Source organism: Anguilla rostrata, chromosome 6, assembly GCF_018555375.3.
Source record: "Anguilla rostrata isolate EN2019 chromosome 6, ASM1855537v3, whole genome shotgun sequence".
In the NCBI taxonomy this organism is placed as follows: domain Eukaryota; kingdom Metazoa; phylum Chordata; class Actinopteri; order Anguilliformes; family Anguillidae; genus Anguilla; species Anguilla rostrata.
This window is the reverse complement of record NC_057938.1, coordinates 2,815,601-2,837,431: the sequence shown is the minus strand read 5'-3', so window position 1 is coordinate 2,837,431 and position 21,831 is coordinate 2,815,601. Positions and strand designations below refer to the sequence as shown.

General features: G+C 48.0%; 1 protein-coding gene across 5 annotated transcripts; it reads left to right on the top strand.

Annotated features, from left to right (window-relative positions):
• The first annotated feature begins 714 nt into the window (after window positions 1–714).
• On the top strand, window positions 715–21,440 carry LOC135258197 (Golgi integral membrane protein 4-like). 5 transcript variants are annotated; one of them, XM_064341494.1, is made up of 16 exons: window positions 715–806; window positions 1,106–1,459; window positions 9,245–9,319; window positions 9,430–9,479; window positions 9,666–9,719; window positions 10,165–10,315; window positions 10,636–10,718; window positions 11,250–11,333; window positions 13,433–13,582; window positions 13,734–14,320; window positions 15,911–15,987; window positions 16,361–16,437; window positions 16,565–16,705; window positions 17,071–17,130; window positions 17,673–17,762; window positions 18,821–21,440. In XM_064341494.1, exons 2-16 carry the CDS (start codon window positions 1,273–1,275, stop codon window positions 18,977–18,979), a joined length of 2,025 nt encoding a protein of 674 aa, XP_064197564.1. In that variant the 5' UTR covers window positions 715–806; window positions 1,106–1,272; the 3' UTR covers window positions 18,980–21,440. The 5 variants fall into 5 exon arrangements, with proteins under 5 accessions (XP_064197564.1, XP_064197567.1, XP_064197566.1 ...); XM_064341495.1 differs by having other exon boundaries at window positions 765–782; XM_064341497.1 differs by having other exon boundaries at window positions 735–1,459; window positions 16,571–16,705.
• Window positions 21,441–21,831: the final 391 nt, after the last annotated feature.

Sequence of the window (21,831 nt, the reverse complement as noted above, 5' to 3'; positions counted from 1 at the left end):
ATGAACACCAAGTCTAGGTCACGCAGTAGAGATGTGGCTCGGTCTTACGGCTATGTCAGTAAAGCTATGGCTTAGAGATAAGCAGTGAGTGACTCGGGTGAGGTATGATTGCAAGAGAACTGCAAGAGAGATGTGCTCAAAGAACTTCAACATCAAGATCAAGATACAAGTGCTACATGAAACCGTTAGAAGATCAGGACCAATGATACAAGTGGTGCATGAAAGAACTTCGTGAGTGGGGGGTAGTCCTGCAGAGAAGCGCACTGTGAAAGTTAGTCAGGGGCGAATCTGCAGAAATGTGTTTTCATCTGGTACATCCAAAATACTATATAATAATATCCAATACTAACCAGCTCAAAACTTAGGATCATTGGACAAGCCAAAGACCAAATTTGTTCGCAAATCAATTGTAAATGTTTTGCTTTTCACAATCCAGCTCTAGTTATTCAATCTGTCTTCTCCAGCGGTGCATAACGCTACTGCTGCTGGCATAAGTGCAGTTCCGCAGGATTGGTCCCGTACAATTCAACAGGGGGTCCCCATCCGTCACTCGTACGCGGAGACACCCCTAATAACATTCCCGAACTCATGTGACAGTCAACGGTGGCGCCCAATTGGAAAGTTTTACTCTCCGAATTGGGCGTGGTTAAATTAAGTCAGAACCAATTATATGGTTGTGCGGTTGGAGCAGCGGAGTGGGCCTGGATTTATTTTGTACAGTATTCCAGAAGGGCGGGACTTCCTTCTAGCTTCGTCGTTGGATGGTTTCTCGCTACTTCTAGGTGACACGTAACTAAAATTAAAAGGTACCATGTTGGCGTTGCCAGGATTGCCCAAGGCAATGCATTTTTAAGAACGTTTGTTCTAGCCGGCGCGTTGCGTTTCGAAATACCTTGTGTCTCTTTCTCCGTGTTTGTTTTAGGGCCGCTGACAAGTGTGAAATTTCTGAAATCTTCGATTTGAGTTTTTACCTACTTTTCAGCAGGAGGGACAGACTTGGCTGCATAGTTTTGGGCAGAACTGTAAACTCGGTCACAAGCGATTTCAGTTATATATGTATCTTTTTTTGTACCCCAACATTTATTCGTTTCTTTTACTCTCACAGTTTCGTGACGGGCGTGAAGCAATGCTTTGGAGAAGGTGAAGTTGCAGAACACTTTGTATAAAAGAAGGAAAGCAGGAAAAAAAAAAGTTTGTATTGCTACACTGTAGGGCGACTCGCCTTAAGTCAGCCGGTCCGCACTGGCTAGCGGGGTGGAGGCGCGAGTGAACATGGGGAGCGGAGTGTGTTCGCGGAGACAGAAGCGGATCTTTCAGTCCCTGGTATTGGTCACCCTGGTCTGCGGGACCGTGTACGCGGGCATGATATCGTACGAAATGCACAAGCAGTTGAAGAGGACCGAGGCGATGGCGGTGAAATATCTGCAGCATCAAGAGTCCCTCTCGGCGCAGCTTCAAGGTAATGCGCAGTAGCCTAATTAATGTCCAAAACGCGACGAAGTTTTTTCTTCTTCTTTCTCTTCTGTAGCATAAACATTGGCGCGTGGACTTTGGAAACAAATCCCTTGTATCCGTGCAATGCGTTTCATGATATGACATTTCAGTGTCAAGTCCAGTTTTATATATGATCACGTCCTGTTCTGGAAACGTTATGCTTTGGAGAGACTACCCATTCTTTTTTTCAGTGGCTTATTTGGTCGCCACGTCTTTCTAATGTATCTACCACCTCAACAGAACTGCTGCGGGGGGAAGGTAAAGCCCTCGGTTACAGTACTGTTGATTCGTCACGCGCGCCTTAGTTTTGGCCCGTCTGTAATTGGAATGTGACGCTTTGGGCTGTATGTAATCAACTATTGTCCCCGCGCTGTATTTTTACACAGCGCTTGCCCTTAACTTGTATTTGACTTGCCAGTAAACGCCTAGCCTTATCCTCTTTTATTTACAGTTTGTCGAGTTCGTTTTGGTGATGTCTCTCAACTCGCCAAACTGTGTTTTAGAAGAAAGTTAATTCATTATAATTCATAGTCAAAGTTAAGGACTTGTTGATTGAATCTCACACGTTTGTCATTTGTACTGTTGTACTGGACTGTACTGTCTGGGTCTTACATTCTGTGGTACAATGTGTCAGTTAACAGCTTGATCAAAGTTAGGGATTCCAAAGCCATTACTTTGATCTACTCTTATAAATGCATGGTTTACACTAGGTACGCTGTGAACATCATAGTACAGAAACAATTAGCCAGTTGTTAATATAAATTTATGGGATCTTGGGTTGGCACAAAAGTAGAGCGCTGATCAACTAGTCTCACAAAATTACATTGTACCACCAGTCCGCCATTCTCCTGCGACTACAATGGAACCAAGGATCAGGTTATTAAGCAATATTAGTGTGTACGCGTGTGGTATATGTGAACACGTTATTGTTCACTGGTTATTACTGTGTTAGTGTGCGGTAGATAGGAGATGTCTATGTGTATCAGTTTGTTATTTTGCAGAGGTAATTACGTGACCTATATTCAGCAGTGCATATTAGTATGTTAGTCGGCATTGGTAGGCATTGGTATATTTGTGCACAGTGGGTATTGATAACTAAGTGTGTATTAGACATCACAACATGTGTGTACTGTTTGTAGTCATATCGTGGTGTGCAGTATAATTGTTGGGTATTAGCAGGCTATGTTATTGTAGCCCTGCAGTAGAGAGGGAGGGTTCATGTTCTTGCCCCCTCACCGCGGTCTCTGTGTCTCAGGCCTAGCTTCCATCCCCCCCCTGCCCCTCCTCCGTGCTGCAGAATTCCCCCGCGTCCAGTTCCGTGGCTCGGAACGTCAGGCTGAGCTTTGTGTTCCGGAGTGCCTGAGGGCTGCGCTGCCTGAGATTTCAGGGGGTTATGAATAATGGAGATTCAGTCGTGGTACACGCCCCCCTACCCCTACCCCTGGGCCTTTCCCGTGGGCCCCAGAGGAGCGATCCTAAAAGCCTGCTCTGGCCCCGCCCGCCCGGCTTTACGAGCAGTCAGAGTGTGATGTAATGCGCGCGAGGCTGTAAGCTGGGTAATGGACGCGCTTGTGACCGGCCGTGTTAATGAGCTGTGGCTCGGCGGCCCGGCACGGGACGGGGATCCGGATAAGCGCCGGTCAGACAGACGCCGAAGTGCTCCTGGAGCGAACGCTCAGAGCCAGGCCGACTTTACTGAACACGCTCAGAGCCAGGCCGACTTTACTGAACACGCTCAGAGCCAGGCCGACTTTACTGAACACGCTCAGAGCCAGGCCGACTTTACTGAACACGCTCAGAGCCAGGCCGACTTTACTGGGCACGTTCAAAGCCAAGCAGATTTTACTGAACGTGCTCAGGGCCAGGCCGATTTTACTGAACACTTTCAGAGCCAGGCCGATTTTACTGAACACGCTGGAACTGATGTTGACTATCCACAAAGCAGCGGTGGCTTGTGGGAAAGATAAGAAAGCTGGAGAACTGACCTTTAACTGAACTGATAACTGCCCCTAACAAACTGCGAGCATCAGCATGAAAACTCCCATAATCACAGGTTTTTTTTTAACCTATTAAACGTGGCAGCATTAAAACAATACTTGGGGGAAAAAAATCGATTACGGTTATGACGCTGTGACTGGAGATGGATTTGAATACGAAAACAGTTCAAGCACACCACAGCTATGGCTACACGTGTGCTACAATGTGCAGCGGCATCTGTCTGCTACTGATTAAGGACTCAGCCTTCGCTCAGCAAAAGAAGCTACTCCGTACATCCAGGAACGCGATGTCGGCCTGTTTCAGGCCCGTGTGAAAGCCGGGGCAGTCGAGTTCAGCGGGCGGGCGGCGGGGTTTGAGGATCTCAGCACGCTACCCAGAGAGCCAGCGCCCCCGGGCCAGATCTGCGGCGGGGTCCGGCCCGGCAGCGCCGACTTCGGGCCAGCGTCGGCCCGGATCCGGCCCGGAGCCGCTGGCTATCGGGCTAGTTCGTCGCTCGCTATCGGGCTAGTTCGTCGCTCGCTATCGGGCTAGTTCGTCGCTCGCTATCGGGCTAGTTCGTCGCTCGCTATCGGGCTAGTTCGTCGCTCGCTATCGGGCTAGTTCATCGCTCGCTATCGGGCTAGCTCCTCCCTGCCGCCCGGTTGTGTAAGCTTGATCACCGCTGCTGTTGGGAACGTGTGCCGGTGACTGCACTTCACACCCAATAATAATCCCTGTCTGAAAGGAAAGCACCCATTTGTAAACCCACATATGAACACCAATGATAAACGGATAAATCGTGATAAGTTGTAAGAAGCTTAATAATAATAATAATAATAATAATAATAATAATAATAATAATATATTAAGCAACCAAATATATGAATTGTCTCCTACAGGATAATTTTGCCAGTTGTAAATTTACTGTATGCTAACATTAGCTTAGAGCTGTATGCGAATGCCTTACACAGACTGGGCGACATGTCAGAGGTAGACTGATGTCTGGCAGTTGGAGGTTGCGTTCAACCCTGGCATCAGTTCTTGACAGAACTACCTAACCTAACCAACGTTGGCGATGACTCATGTAAGCGCTTGGTAAGGCTATGCATGAGTCATTACCATTACTGGTGCGGAATCACGTATGACCTAAAGAACAGGTCTGGGCCCACGGTGGCCAGTTGGAACAGGGCTGCCCAACCCTGTTCCTCGAGATCTTCCATCCTGTAGGTTTCGGTTTCAACCCTAATTTGGCACACCTGACTCCACTGTTCAGCGCTTCAACAGGATCTCTAGCTGTTCAGTGAGGTGTGCTTTGTTAGGGCCGGAGTGAAAACCTGCTGGACAGTAGATCTCCAGGAGCAGGGGTTGGGCAGCCTCGGGTTCGAAAGCCAACTGTCTTATTTTGCAGTTCCCCAGCTGCCGCTGCCGCTGCCCCTGGGGGTAAATTTACCCCTCTGTTAAACCGAGGCCAGCCGGCCTGTCGATGGCTTTCGCAGTCCTTCACAGAAGGGCAGTGGAGATCATTTGAGTCCACGAACTGTTTCATCATCTCCCATAATAGCCAGCCCTGGGCGCTTTTATAGTTTATTGATAGCCCGCTTGGAAAAATTTTCCTACAACACTCCATAAAAAATTTCAAGCGATGGCGGAGGAAATGGACGATAATCGAATTTTTTCTTTATTTATGTTTTTTTAAATTCGTTTACGGCTTTGGCGTCCCGTGAACAGAGGTGGGAATCGGAGAAGCGGAGGAGCGTTTTTTTTTCGAGGGGCCGGTGTCAGTTACGGGCCCCTTACGGACATCCGATCCGCCCGTGAAAGAGGCTTTCAGGGCTAATTCGCTGGTTGACAGAGTTCCTGTCTCTGCGCGGTGCTTCGGGGCAGCGCTGTATCGATTGGCTGTTCATATCGCCATGGCGACGTGTGAAGTGCAGAGGGCCGTGGGAGTGTGGGGCGTGACCCGGTCCTCACTTTTCCTGTGCTTGGGTTGGAGGGACCTTGAGCTGTGCCACTGAGCGCGCTCACTGAGGTGTGTGTGTGAGTGTGTGTGCATGTGTGTGTGTGTGTGTGTGAGACTGTGTTGTCTGTGTTTTTGAGACTGTGCTGTATGTGTGGAGTAGGCTGGGCTGTCTGTGTGGAGCTGACTGTGTTGTCTCTGTGTAGGAGACTGTGCTGTCTGCATATAGTTGACAAGGCCGTCTGTGTGGAATAGACTGTGCTATATGTGTGTGCGACTGTGCTGTCTGTGCGGATTAGCTGATGTACAGGGCATTTGTGGAGCAGACTGTGCTTTATTGTGTCTGGGAATAGCAGACTGTGCTTTATTGTGTCTGTATAGCAGGCTGTTATGTCTGTGTAGAGTAGACTGTGCTGACAGTGACAGAGTCTTCAGTGACTGTCACCCCAGTGGGGAATTTCAGCTCTGTGTGTCAGTCTGATCCCAGTACGACCTTGCACGTGTGTGTGGGTGTGTTTCTGTGTGTGTGTGTGTGTGTGTGTGAGTGTGCAAGCGTGCATGCGTATTTGTGCCTATGTGTTTCTGCGTTTGTGTGTGGGTGTTTCTGTGTGTATCTGACAGTAGCTCTTAGTGTGGGTGTGTCTGTGTGTGTATGCGTGCGTGTGTGTTTGTGTGTGTGTGTGTGTGTGTGTGTGGGTTTGTGTGTATGACAGCCAGTAGCTCTCAGTGTGTGTGTGTGCGTTTCTGTATGTGTCTGTGTGTGTGTGTGTGTGCTTCTGTGTATGTATGACAGGCAGTAGCTCTCAGTGTGTGTGTGTATGTGTGTGTGTGTGTGCTTCTGTGTGTGTATGACAGCCAGTAGCTGTCAGTGTGTTTGTGTGGCAGTGTGTGCTTCTGTGTGTGTATGACAGCCAGTAGCTCTCAGTGTGTGTGTGTGTGTGTGGGTTTGTGTGTATGACAGCCAGTAGCTGTCAGTGTGTGTGTGTGGCAGTGTGCTGGGTCAGTCTCCACCGCTCTCCTCCCACGCTACACAGGGCTACAGACGCTGCCTTTGTGCTGCTCCCCCTTGACCTCTGATATAGGATTACCAGGCCGGCCCCGTGGTGTGGTTACACCAGCGTTTGGTAGGACGGTGCGACCCGGTGTTGGGCTGGACGGATTCAGTCGCGTTTAACGGCTCCCCGGTGATGCGGAACCGCGGCGGGTCCCGTCACAGTTCTAGAGTGACGCTGTCATAATGCAGGGGGGGGTACTGTTACGCCGGTGCGTCCGACTCCTGCTGCGCAGAGCGTATTCCGTTAGCCTAGCGCCTCGGCCGGGGGGCCGGCGTGTAGGCTGCGAGCGTTTCAGCCAGGAACCAGGAAGTTCCTGATTAAAAGGTGTGTAATTGGCTCTTTTTTTTTTTTTTTTTTTACGTGACCGATTTTAGACTTACACACAATGCTGCTGATTGGTCACAGCGTTCTTTTTCTTATTTCTGTGTTTCCTTTATTTTGTGAGATATGCAGACAGTTTGTTCTTTTAGCATTAGACACTGCAAACACAATGAATGATGGATATAGAGACATTTAATGTGTAGCTGAAAGCATGAGAACACCGTGCCACTGACTTCATACTGTGTATGAAAGTATTAGTGTTGTACTTGGTGTAAGCGATGGTGTATTAGTGTTGTGTGTGGTGTAGTTGATGCTGTGTGTGTGTTGTACTTGGTGTAAGTGATGGTGTATTAGTGTTGTATGTGGTGTAGTTGATGCTGTGTGTGTGTTGTACTTGGTGTAGGTGATGCTGTATATGTGCTGTACTTTGTGTAGGTGATGCCGTATGTGTGTTGTATGTGGTGTAGTTGATGCTGTGTGTGTTGTGTACTTGGTGTAACTGATGCTGTATTAGTGTTGTATGTGGTGTAGTGGATGCTGTGTGTGTGTTGTACTTGGTGTAAGTGATTCCGTATTAGTGTTGTATGTGGTGTAGTGGATGCTGTGTGTGTGTTGTACTTGGTGTAAGCAATGCTGTATTAGTGTTGTATGTGGTGTAGTTGATGCTGTGTGTGTTGTGTACTTGGTGTAAGTGATGCTGTATTAGTGTTGTGTGTGATGTAGTTGATGCTGTGTGTGTGTTGTACTTGGTGTAAATGATGCTGTATTAGTGTTGTATGTGGTGTAGTTGATGCTGTATATGTGCTGTACTTTGTGTAGGTGATGCCGTATTAGTGTTGTATGTGGTGTAGTTGATGCTGTATATGTGCTGTACTTTGTGTAGGTGATGCTGTATTAGTGTTGTATGTGGTCTTGTTGATGCTGTGTGTGTGTTGCACTTGGTGTAAGCGATGCTGTATTAGTGTTGTGTGTGGTCTTGTTGATGCTGTGTGTGTGTTGTACTTGGTGTAAGCGATGCTGTGTTAGTGTTGTATGTGGTGTAGGTGATGCTGTGTGTGTGTTGTACTTGGTGTAAGTGATGCTGTATTAGTGTTGTATGTGGTGTAGTTGACGCTGTGTGTGTGTTGTACTTGGTGTAAGCGATTCTGTATTAGTGTTGTATGTGGTGTAGTTGATGCTGTCTGTGTGTTGTACTTGGTGTAAGCGATTCTGTATTAGTGTTGTATGTGGTGTAGTTGATGCTGTGTGTGTTGTGTACTTGGTGTAAGTGATGCTGTATTAGTGTTGTATGTGTTGTAGGCTAGTTGATGCTGTATATGTGCTGTACTTGGTGTAGGTGATGCTGTATGTGTGCTGTACTTTGTGTAGGTGATGCTGTATTAGTGTTGTATGTGGTGTAGGTGATGATGTGTGTGTGTTGCACTTGGTGTAAGCGATGCTGTATTAGTGTTGTGTGTGGTCTTGTTGATGCTGTGTGTGTGTTGTACTTGGTGTAAGCGATGCTGTGTTAGTGTTGTATGTGGTGTAGGTGATGCTGTGTGTGTGTTGTACTTGGTGTAAGTGATGCTGTATTAGTGTTGTATGTGGTGTAGTTGACGCTGTGTGTGTGTTGTACTTGGTGTAAGCGATTCTGTATTAGTGTTGTATGTGGTGTAGTTGATGCTGTCTGTGTGTTGTACTTGGTGTAAGCGATTCTGTATTAGTGTTGTATGTGGTGTAGTTGATGCTGTGTGTGTTGTGTACTTGGTGTAAGTGATGCTGTATTAGTGTTGTATGTGTTGTAGGCTAGTTGATGCTGTATATGTGCTGTACTTGGTGTAGGTGATGCTGTATGTGTGTTGTATGTTGTAGTGGTAAAAATAGGTTCAGTTTCTGTCCTTTTGTTTCCTATGTTCCAGAAACGTTTTCCCACTTTTATCCACTTCACTGGGAGTTGGGTGCAGTTGTCTGACGCGTGTTGCAATTGAAATAAAAACGTATTATTGTTGTTGCTCTTGTTGAATTTATTTACAAATGAAATGAACATAAACTGCAATAATAAACAAAAACAATATAAAAGTCCATTTAAACTTTTCCAGCTTCCACATGTCCACTTTGGTTTGTGCAAACACGGTCAATGACCGTTTCCGCTCGCACCCGTCTACCGCCGGCCCGCGTCACCACACCATCTTAAATATAATTTATTCCCCCTTCACCTATAGAGGGACACACTCATAAAATAATTAATACACACTAAACAATAAATAACAAATGCATAATAAATTCCTTTATAACTTAAATGTAGAACAGAACAAATAAATGCCACAATAGTTTTTTTGGGGTTCTTATTATAATTACTATAAAACCGACATAATGGCTCCTACATATGTGGTGTAGTGGATGCTGTGTGTGTGTTGTATGCAGTGCATTGATCTTGCCCTCCTTTCGTTCTCTGTGTCAGTGGTTTATGAACACCGGTCCAGACTGGAGAAATCCCTGCAGAAGGAGAGGCTCGAGCACAAGAAGTCCAAGGAAGGTAGAACCAGTGATTAAAATGACGCTACTGCAAGTGTGAGGATCTGATCTGGCTGCGTGTTTGTGCCCTTGGTTCCCACAACACCCCTCTTCCTGTGTTTGTGATTGCAGATTACCAGGTCTACAAACTGGAATCACAACAGACGCTGAACAAGGAGAAGGTGTGTTTATACAACAAGTTCAGTCAGTACACACAGGGGATCCACTTCAGAAATGATTAAAATGAACATTTTAAAGGGTGTGTGTGCGTGTGTGTATGCATGTGCGTGTGTGTGTGTGTATTGACATAAAATAAATGTGGTACTTTTATTAATCTGAGTGTTTTTCATTTGTTTTTATGTGAACAGCAAGAATACGGCAACCGGTTTAATGCTCTGCATGTGCAGCACCAGCTGTTGAAGGTAAATTAAGAGCATGAGCAACTTGCAAATGTGACGTTTTGGGGAAACGATGAGTTGTGAAACAGCGTTTATACAGGATTAGATCATTTTACTGGGCACTACTGGCTCCTCTTTACTTCTCATACACATTTCTGTGGCCAGCTTCTCCTGTAGATGTGCAGACAAGTCCTGTATTTCTCTCTCTCACACACACACACATACACACGTATACACACTCTCAGTCACGCCCATAAACACACACACACACACTCACACACTCACTGGCTAATTTTCACTTGTGAATAACCACATGTGCTCATTCAAATTTTCAGTCAATTGCTCACTTTTTCATATCCTTAAGGCTTCATCCTTAACTCCTTCATATCCCCTTAATCCTCTCTCCCTCTCTCTCTCTCTCTCCCTCTCCCTCTCCCTCCCTCTCTCCCTCTCTCCTCCCCTTCCTCAGAACCAGCACGATGACCTGAAGAAGCAGTTCTACGACCTGCAGGAGCAGCACCAGAACCGGGAGGAGGAGCACAGTCGGGTGGTGGACGAGCACCGCGACCAGATCCAGCGGGTCCAGCAGACCAAGGAGGAGGAGATCTCCCGCTTCAAAGGTGCCTGAGATGTGAGACAGGGCTCCTTCCCCGGCTGTGTGTGTTGTGTGTGTAGTGCAGTGTGTGTGTTGGTGTGTTGGTGTTGTAGATGTGAGACAGGGCTCCTTCCCCTGGGTGTGTTTGTGTGTATTGTGTGCGCGTGTGTGTGTGTGTGTGTGTGTGTGTGTGTGTGTGTATGTGTATGTTTGTATGTGTGTGTGTGTGTGTATATGTGCATGTTTGTATGTGTATGTGGGTGTGTGTGTATATGTGTGTGTGTGTAACTGCACTTGTGGGTGTGTGTGTATATGTGTGTGTGTGTAACTGCTCCTCCCTCACAGAGAACTTGTACAACCTGCGGGAGGAGAACAGGCAGCTGAGGAAGGCCCATCTGGACGTGCACTCCCAGCTGCTGGACGTGCGGGTGAGGCTAAGCCCAGGGGCTGCTGGGTAATCATGGGGGGGGGGGGGGGTGGGGCGGAGTAAGGGCTGGACTAAAGAGTGTCTTGGGGTGGAGTCTGGGGTGTCTTGGGGTGGAGTTGGGGGTGTGTTGATGTAGTGGAGTGTCGATACAGTAGAGAGGACAATAAAACAATGGGCTAATAATAGAACAAATAGAGGACTGGCTCGTGTGTGTATGTACGCGTGTGCATGCTTACACACCCTCCGCCCCCCACAGGGAATTTTTCCATGTTCATGTATGTTGGTTTTTGAATTTACGTATGCGTTTTAGGATTTGCTTATGGCTCACTTTCAGCCGTATAGCTCTCTAGGTGTTCAGCCGTGTTGCTCTGCAGGTGTTCACCTGTATAACTCTCTAGGTGTTCAGCCGTATAGCTCTGCAGGTGTTCAGCTGTATAACTCTCTAGGTGTTCAGCCGTGTTGCTCTGCAGGTGTTCAGCCGTGTTGCTCTGCAGGTGAACCGACAGGTTGTTTCTCTCTCCTTCGCACGCAGCAACAGCACAAAGACCTGAAGACGTCCCACGACCAGCTCTCACTGACCCTGCAGGACCACCGGAATGCGCTGGCCGTGGCCCAGGTCATAGGATGAGTTCATAATGCTGGGGGGGGGGGGGGGGAGTGGGGTGGGGGGGCGGCTATGGCTTCATTCACTACTCACTGCTTCAGTGAATGAAGAGCACATTCCACTCATGGAACAGAAAACACAGTGCTCTCTATCTCTCTGTCTTACTCTCTGTCTCTCTTTGTCTCCCTCTTTCTCTTTCTCTCCCTCCCTCTCTCTTTCTCTCACTCTTAGTCTTGCTCTCTGTCTGTCTCTCATTCTCTCTCCCCTTCTGTCTCTCTCTCCCTCTCCCTTTTTCTCCAGGACCTGTGCTCTCCTCTCTCTCTCTCTCTCTCTCCTTCTCTCTCCTTCTCCATGACCTGTTCTTGGTTTAAATTACTTTACGAGTGATTGAATGACCTGATTAAACTTCACTCTAAGGCTGATTTTGTTGAAATGATCTGTTTAAAGGGACTAACTCAAGCGTTAAAATAAAGGTCAGCGCTCACAAAATTTTTCATTCTGTGTTTAAAAAAAAAAAAAAAAAAAAAAATTAATTTCCAGTAGTAACTTGGTGCTTTTGAGAAATGATACAGTGTTTTTGCAAAGCAGTGCTTTTTTAGATTTTTCTAAAGCTGTCCTCGATCAGGATGCAGACCCAGGTGAGCCCTGAATCGGTCACCCGTCATGGCTGTTCGCTGGGCCCCGGCCGTGGGTTCGAGCGTGACTAAGCGCGACTGCGGTCGCATTCTCTGACAAATCAAGCGGAAAACTATGCGCAGGGCCCGGGGGCAAAGGTCGCGGGCGGGACGGGGGCGCTGAAACGTCACCGCTGTCGGCAGTTGGGCTTTTGGACAAAAGAGCGACGCTGCACCATAGACATTAGGAACACTAGATTGGTCGCGCCCGCTGATAACCCGGCACGCACCTGTGTGAGCTGTGGCCGAGCTTCCTGTGTAAGTTTAGAATTTCATACGCACCCGCGTCTGTACTGGATGTGCTATACCAGAGGGCTGTGCCTACTGCGGAGAGCAGGTGGAGTCGCGGTGTGTGTGTGTGTGCGAACGAGGTTCAGGTGTAACGGGCGGCCATGTTGTCTCCTCCCTGTAGATGGCGCGTTGCCTGCGCGTTGACCCTTGACCCCCTAACTTCCTGGAGCATGGCGCTGGTGTGGATTGGCTGTTGAAGTGTGTCTTGTTGGAGAAGAGCCTGATACTAACCCTGCACTCACCCTAACCCTTTCCACCTGCTCCCCAAATCCTGCATGTCGCCACTCAGTAACACGCAAGGTTATTCTCTCAACCTCCGTCTGTTTATTTGATTTGATTTCTTATTTTCTAAATTATAAACTTACTTACTTACTACTTGTCATGATTGTTTCTACTCACATAATGCATGCCTGTGGAGTAGAATGAGGCTATATCCTTCATATGGCCAAGAACAGAATAGCAGAATATATCTGTCCTCTTTATTCTTTGTAAGAACAGAACATAACTGTATATTCTTTGTTGTCGAAGCATAGAGCACCACCATATCCACTATGGTCTGTGAGAGCTCCCCCTGGTGGTTTGTCTGACAGTCATACATTTTCCGCAGTCGTTGCTTTATTAATTTGCGGCTGCTGTGTTTATATTCAAGGCTTCACTCAAACAAATCAGACCTGCCCATCCAATTATTAGACTTTTAAAACATGCAAATCACATTTTGTTTGAAGTTGCCGATCTTCGCAATGGTTTACTGATTTCTGCGGGGAAAATGTTTGAAAATCATTGCTTTTGTTATGTCCTGCAAGGCGTACACATTATTGCTAGACTGTCTGTTCCAAGAGATATATTGTATGACTGTGCTCTTTCACTTACAGTTATTTTGTGTGGCCTGACCGTGTTTTGAAAACCAAGCTGAAATCTTGAGACACTATGTGCACAGACTCCTACCAATCCTACCAATCAAAAGCGTCGTACCAATCCTACCTACCAATCAAAAGCATGGAGACAGCGCTGTGTTTGTGCAACCTCCTGTCGTTCATTCTCAGGCGTACTTTCTCTGAAGACGTCTCAGCGTTTGCTGAGGTCAGGTGATGCGCGTTGCGGGACAGTTTCAAACGTTCCGTCGTCTCTCTCTCTCTCTCTGTGAAGGTGCAAGTGGAGGAGCTGAAGAATCTGAAGGAGAACCTGAAAAGGAGGCCCGTTTTAAACCAGCCCCTGAATCCGAACCGCACCCCTGCCCCGGCCCCGCGCCAGGCCGCCGCCCACGAGGAGGAGCCACGTCACGAGGACGAGCCGCGGGTGCGAGAGAGTGAATGAGGAGCGAAAGGAGCCTTCTGGCTGAATTGCATCATGGGATTTTGAGTTTTGGCAGTGTAGATCCTGTACATTCAGGGTGATTGTCTGTTCTGTACCGACACACACTGTAAACACACTCCTTTTCTACCTGCAGGTAGATCTTCAGGAAGAGGAGGAAGAACAGAACAACCAGCCTCAGCCTGAGATATCCCAGAATGCAGTGCAAACTGAGGTGGAGGTGCACAGGGACGAAGGAGGGGCCCAGGAGGAGGAGCATGAGCAGGAGGAGCACGTGCAGCAGCCCGTGGAGGAGGTGCCGAAGGAGCAGGAGGCGCAGGCCCCGGCGCAGAGGGTGAAGTCGCCATATGAGCAGCAGCAGGAGCAGCAGCGGCTGGCCGCTCAGCTGGCCGAGGAGCGCCAGCAGCTCCAGCTCCGCCAGGAGGCGCTGCAGCAGCGGCTCCTGCGCGGGCAGCAGGAGAGGGAGCAGCGCCTCCAGCAGGAGCAGGAGGAGCGGGACCGCGGCGTGCGGGAGCGGCAGGAGCGGGAGCGGCGGCTGCGGGAGGAGCAGGAGCGGGCGCAGCTCCTGCGGGAGCAGCAGGAGCAGGAGCAGCAGCTCCAGGAGCAGCAGGAGACAGAACAGCACCAACACGACCTTCAGGAGAGGGAGCAGCACCGGCAGGAGCAGGAGCAGAGGGACATCCAGGAGCAGAGAGAGGCCGCTCTCCAGGAACACAGACTCAGGTCAGGGGTCAGGGGTCAGGGTCAGAGTGGAGTTCACAGGTCATTTTGGCAGGAACTGAATCGGCTCTGGTCAGGGTCATGCTGATTAGAGAAGCTTGAACTTGCCCTTCGGCCACTCCACTAAAGTCACTGCTTTCTGACAAAATAGAATTTTAGATCAGAGTTTCTTAAACTACGGGTTGGGACCCGAAATGGGTCGCGGGAGTGTATGAGGTGGGTCCTGGAATGAGTCTAGTCCACTAGACCGTGCTTGTATGTGTACTTGAAAGGTCCCTGAAAGGTACAAAATTTCTAATTTGGGTCCAAATATTATGAAGTTTAAGAACAATGATTTAGATCCAGGTGTCCAGGTTTACGTCTGATAGGCTCTTAGGTACAATAATGAGAAACTATCTGAAAATGCAAACTGCATTCCACTCGTGGAACATGGGACATCTCTCTCTCTCTCTCTGTCTCAAATTCAAATTCAAATTCAAATGCTTTATTGGCATGACATATTTAAAAATACATATTGCCAAAGCGTAGTGACAACAGCAATCAACTAAGTAAGAATATATAATCAAAAGGAAAAAGAAGACAAGCAGCATCAATGATAACAGCACAAATGATAGGAACATAATACTTATCTATTAACTGAATTAAACTAATTATATTATATACATGCACACATACACACACATACATATATATATATATATACATACACATACACATATACATATATATATATACACATATATGTACACATATATATACGTACATACATACACACACACACACACACATATACATACGCACACATATACATACAAACACATATGTATATATACACCCACACATACATATGTTTGCCGGATGTTCACCCACTGTCCCTCAGGCTGTGACAGGCAAAAACGTATCTAGCTGCGAGTGAGGCTGTCACTCCTTCTCCTAATAGAACTCGCAGCTTTTCGTCGTTTGTTAGGGAGGGAAATTTGTTTAGGGATGTTGAATTTAGGATCTTATTAAAATATGTTTCCCTTATCTGCGAATATTTTTCACAATATAACAGGAAGTGCATCTCTGTCTCTACCTCTCCTGTCTTGCAGTGACCACATATACGTTCTTCTTTGGGTAGCCATGTTTTTTTGTGCCTTCCTTTTTCAATTGCTAAGGTGTGGTCACTGAGCCTGTACTTGGTCAGGATTTGTCTCTGCTTTGTATCTCTGACAGAGAAGAGATACTCTGCCAAATTGTATTCTCTGTTTAGGGCCAAGTAGCAATTAAGTTTATTTTGTGTTTTGGTTTCATTATTCCAGTGTTCCAGATAGGCATCTTTTGTTTGTTTAATTATTTGGTTTACTCTAATTTCTGGTCTTAAAGCAGCGCTGGTCTGAGTTTGGTCAGTGTTTGGTTTTAGTTGGTTAGTCAGTCTCATGACCAGCTGACTGAGAGGACTCTTTTTGGGTTTCAGTTCTTGGGTTTTCAGTGCTTGAAAGTCTCTCTCTCTCGCTCTCTCTTACTCTCTCTCTCTCTCTCTCTCTCTCTCTCTCTCTCTCTCTCTCTGTCTCTCTCTCTCTCTCTCTCTCTCTCTCTCTCTCTCTCTCTCAGGCACAGGAGTCAGTATGACAACATCGATGCCGACAATGCTGAGGGTGAGGAGGTTCCTCAGAACGAGGGAGATGAAGGTGAGACTTCCTTCCCTGGACACTAACACACTGGATGTGTGTGTGTGTGTGTGTGTGTGTGTGTGCGTGTGTGCGTGGGTGTGTGAGTGTATGTGTGCGTGTGAGTGTGTGTGTGTGTGTGTGTGTATGTGTGTGTGTGCGTGTGTGCGTGCGTGTGTGAGTGTGAGTGTGCGTGTGTGCGTGTGTGTGAGCGTGTGTGAGTGTGAGTGTGTGTGAGTGTGTGTGTGTGTGAGTGTGAGTGTGAGTGTGTGTGTGAGTGTGAGTGTGTGTGTGTGTGTGTGTGTGTGTGTGTGTGTGTGTGTGTGTGTGTGTGTGTGTGTGTGTGTGTGGGGAATGCGTTTAAAGTTTGACTGTCCCATGACCGTGTGCTCAGTTGCAGAGAGGATGACCCACTCGCACCCTGAGGAAGAAGAGCATGACGAAGGGGTCCAGCCGCAGCACGAAGGGGAGGTACGTCGACGCACACCGCCGTCCGCCATCTTGTCTTCGACAGCGGCGGCAGGTTTGAGTCTGCCGTCTCTCAGAACCCCAGACCACAGGCTGAGCGTCCCTGCTTCTGCTCCCCCCCCCCAACCAGAAGGAGGGGGACCTGAACCCGGAGGACGACCCCAATAACCAGGGGGAGGACGAGTTCGAGGAGGCGGCGGGGCACCGGGGGGAGGCGGCGGCGGCGGCGGCGGCGGCCCCAAACCGCCCTGCCACCGACGAGCAGCTGGTGGTGAGAGAGGAGGGGGAGGGGCTGATGACATGGGTCAGGAAGGAGGAGGGGCTAGTGGTGGAGAGGGGGAGGGGCATTGAGCAGCAGCGTAGATAAAGGGTAGGGCATTGCAGGTCCTGCTGGTGTGGAAACCAGAGTATGTCATTCTGGGTAAAAGAGTCTATAAACAGTATTAATGCTGTTCCAATCACGTGTTTAACCACGTTAATGATGCTGCAAACATCAGCAATTCACTTTGACTTTGCCGAATGCGAAGTCTGGAAGGACATTGTTTCCGGAAACCACGGAGGGTGGCTGTGCGCTTGTTTTGTGTCGGGTTGAAGGCAACCTGTTGCCTTGGTGACAGTTGTCATGGGTTGTTGCAGATGGCTGGAAATCCAGACCAACAAGAGGATGAGCAGTATGAGGAAGAGGAGGAGGAAGAGGTGAGACTTTCATCCCCAAGCTCACACGCACATGTGCAGAGACATAAAACACACATAAGCTGTTACATTTCACCGTTATGTAACGCGGTTGCACATTTTGAAACTATGTCCAGAATGGCTTGGCGCGTGATTTAAGTACTGTAGGTCCTGGGCCAGATTATGAAGTTATTACAGAAAACAGACAAGTTAATAACTGTCCAGGTATGCGCGTTTGGAAAGGGAAGTGCATTCCTCATTTACCCTGCTGACTTCGGTCCCCGGTTTGTGAAGAAACACAGATGTGATCATTGCACACACACACACACACACACACACACACACACACACACGCTGCCATGTACGTATTGTTTGATTTCAGCAGTGGTGTGTTTCCTCCAGCGAGGCCTGTTTAAGGGGAAATCTCTCGCCCCCCCCGGGCTCATTATTCATGTGACACGCGCGATTAAACCGAGCGCACAGGGGGCCCGTATAACAGTCAGACCCCCCCCCCCCCCCCCCCCCCCCCCCGGCCCGGCTGAGATAACGGCCCCGTTGTTCTCCAGGTCCCGGACGACCTGCCGGACGGCCAGCACAGGGAGGAGGAAGAGGAGGAGAACGAAGAGGACCCGTACAACGAGGAGAACGGGGAGACCGTGAGTGTCCCGTCGAGGCTGACCGAGGGCCCGCTGTACCCCCCTCCCCCCACGGGAGCCCAGCGTGACGAGCTTTCCCATGATGCACTGTGGACGGGGTTAAAAGGGCAAATGGAAGGCTCGCGTTGACAGAAGCTCGGCTTGAATTGAATCAGAGCAGCACGTTCATGATCGAGGAGCACATCGATTGGTCTCTGGCTTGGCCAGCTGTTTGTTTTGTATGTCTCTACTTCAGTCATGTGACCACTCAGCGCCACCGACGTTCCTGTTAGCCGCTGGCAGTGAACTCAGCATCCGCCATGCCGGAAGAGTTCCGTCCACCATCATTCCGGAACGTTCTGTTTTCCTCCGTTCCGAATTCTACCTCAACCTACGGCTTCCACGTCCATCTGTTGAGTGTTCTAAAAAGTCGCTGTGGATCTTAAGTGTTCTTAAGTTGTACTATGGTGTTGGCCAGGCTCTGTACTGAGGTGTGTGTGTGTGTGTGTGGGGGGGGGGGGGTGTACAGAAGTGTGCCCCTTATCGGACCCCCCCCAAAGGAAAATAGACCGTGTTTACGGAGCTGAGTCAGCAGCCTATGATAACAAGACGGCAGTTGCTAAGCATTCTACTGGATGAGCGTTATGTAAGCCTTTAAGCGGGTGTCCTTGATGGCGTGGTGCAGTGGCCGCTGACTAAAGCACACCGTTCAGAAGTGAACGGTTATGAGTCAGCAGCGGTAAAGGTTAACGGGTGGATGGCTTACAGCATAGGCATAATTTTAGCACAAGATATGGTTACACTGCTTATTTTGTCGAGTGATTCTTTACCACACAGATACTTCTGCTATTTGAGAGGATTCTTACAGGCATACCCATGTGATGGGGTGTACCCCTGTGATGGGGCGTACCCCTGTGATGGGCGTACCCCGGTGATGGGGCGTACCCCTGTGATGGGGGGTACCCCTGTATTGGGGCGTACCCCTGTAATGGGGCGTACCCCTGTGATGGGGCGTACCCCTGTATTGGGGCGTACCCCTGTGCTGGGTGTAGCTGTTCTCAGCCCTCTCTCCTTTTCAGGTGGAAATGAACGGGCAGAAAGAGGCGGGACGGCAGGACAAAGCCCCCCGGGGCGAGCCGAAAGCCCACGCAGTGGGGAACTACGAGGAGGACGAGGAGGACGTGGTGGAGGAGGGCGGGGCCAGGGACGCCCGGCCCAACCGGAGAGCGGAGATGTGAGACGTTGCCAGGGAGACGTAGTGCCTTTTGCCAGGACACACCCAGCCCCTTCACGTTGGCCTTCAAAACTTCTTATTTTTTAATTATCATTATTATTATTATTATTAATATTATATTTTTTCTTTTTTTTTCTAAATAAATGTTTTGAGTCTTCTGTGTGAGTCGAATGAATGAATCCTCTGGATGGCGGAGATGTTGAAATCCGTTGAGGGCCAGACTCTTATCCGTCCTCAAGGGGAAGCGATGACCCTTGACCTCACCGACAGACATGTGACACACGGGGGTTCACACACACCGTCTGTCTGCGTGTCCGTCTGCCCGTCCTTCCGAAGGGACCTCCCGTGCTGACCCTGGAGATCCTGTCAGAGAAGACACTGTTTCGATGGAGACGTAAAGTCATGGATGATTTTTTTTAAAAGATAAAACATGGGCGGACGTGACTGTTTTATTCATGCATTTGTGTGAAAGGGTCCCCCTTTAAAAGTCTTCCGTAGGCGTGTGTTCGATACTGGAGACCCAGAGGATTTAAAACTTTTAAAAAGCGTCTGAAGCGGCTGAGACTTCCCAGACCCTCAACCACCCCGCACCCTTGAAGAGCTGAACTTGTAGCTGCTGGGCAGATGCTGCCCCGGCTGGTCACCTGACCACAGCGCACCTGCGCACCTGTTCCGCCTGCCTTCACACAGGCAGAGCCGCGTGATTCTCTTCAGGCCTGCCGCACGCGGTACCATTTCCTGCCGCCGCCGCGGTAGCACTTCCTGCCCGCGCCGCGCGGGGGGGGGCCCTGGCAGCCGAATGTTGTCCTCTGCTGCTCGGGTTCGGTCGTTCCGCAGGAGACAAACGGCCAGAGACTGCACCGCTGAGAGCTGATTACAGAAAACGTGGCCGTGCTTCGCCTTTCTCGTCCGACGGACCGCAGAACGCCGCTGAGCCGCAGAGACCGTCTGTGTGGCGGCTGCGTATCTGCGCTGCCTTCGGGTGAAAGAAGAGTAGGTTTTTAGAGAATGTTTTTTTTTTTTTTTAATTCTTAAGTCAGTGTTCTAGAACGCCATTGCTTTTAATGACCAGCAGTGATTGTGACATCAGCGTTAGAATGTTCAGTGATGAGCGTCTTTTTGCTAATGCTGGGGTCTTGCAGGCTTAATCAGGTATAATCGCCACCCCGGGGGCGATTTTTTTGGTGAATCCAGTCCCTCCTCGAAAATAATTACTTGCATCCATCTGCTCAGAGCTGGGATTAGAAGACTCCGCAGCACTTGCCCACCCTTTCCTTAACTCTCACTGCCACGGTGTCGCTGAGCTGTTGTAGCAACATAATGCCTTTCCAAAAAACAAAAAACAAAAAAATGTCTTCAGACTTGGCGGGATTCAACTTATGTCACGATAACATATGTAAATATCAAGAGCATCCCAACTGCCTGAAGGAAGACATTAGCCACCCACCTACAGCATGTTGAAAGTTTCTGACTTGAAGTATTAAATGCAAGAAAAACCTGCTGTATTTATGAACATTTGTTACACACACCAGTGTTCGGAGCTGTGTGCTATGGATGCTGTCATCTGGTTGTGTAATTTAATGTAAATATATTTTAATAAGAGTTAATACTGAGTGCAGAGATCGATGGGAAAATAAAATCCTGCCAAGTCCATATAAAGTGTCTTTATACTTGTATTTTCAAAAAAAAAAGAAAAAAAAGAAATATATTCCTGATGTTTTATGTGTCTTCCTTTAACATGTGCTACCCTTTTATAAGGCATACCTGAATGAATGCTATCTGGCGCCGCCAACTCTGGTGAATCTGGAAAAGACATCTGTTTTCCTTGAGTGTGAACAGTACTGTTAGAAATGACCACGGAGTGCGAATGTGTGCAGTGTTGGGTGTAGCTACGGGAAGATTTGTGTCGCGTTTCGAGCCACTGACTTGAAACCATTGGCTGCAAGACTTTGCTCTCTGTAGGGAAACACTGTGAAATAGTTTGAGTCAGTGTGTCACTGGTAAAACCTGACGGTTCACCTAATTTGGGATACCTGAATCCGCAGTCTCCCATTGCTGATCATGGGTACCATTAAGTGTGTCATCTGGATGATTTATGTTTTTAATACTATCTTTTGTTCTTTCTTTAAACGAGGGACACTGTTGCGGTATGAATCTATGCACCTGTACATTATGGGCAATATCTGAAACTTTCATTTTTAGTGGGTATCATAATTCAGTGGTCTTGTGTGCTGTTGTATATTCTGTGACAGTGGAAGATTTTTTCAGATAAACTATGCAACGAAATTGATCAATCAATCATCCAATCAATTGCTTATTTACTGCTGTAAAATATACAGATATAAATATACACATTTTGTACATATGTTTCCAGCAACTGGGGGAAAATTGCTGTTTGATTTTTTAAAAGCTTGTATGTGAAGATGAATGGATGATGAAATAAAATGGGTCTTTGTGCTACCAGATCAGTGTTTGAAATGTAACTTCTCATTCAGCAATGTCGTGTCAATGTATTCCCATTTTTAAATTGTCTCACTCATGCTGTTTGGGATTTGACCTTACACAAAAACACGCCTTTTCAATATTTCATTCGATGACGCCTGAACTTTGGACTCATTTGGAGCAAATGACCACCGCCATATTTTTTTAAAGAACGAACCAAACGCAGAAGTCTAATTCGTAATTGTTGCAGAAATAGTAAATAAATTATGCCTTTATATTCTATAATTTAATTGGTTAAATAGAGCCGGCCCGCAAACCACTAAAGCATTACGGGATACGTATTTCTGAAAGAAAGCCATTTTGTACTATAAAAGGGCGGAAGGACCCTCAAAGGACTACAATTCCTGTTATATT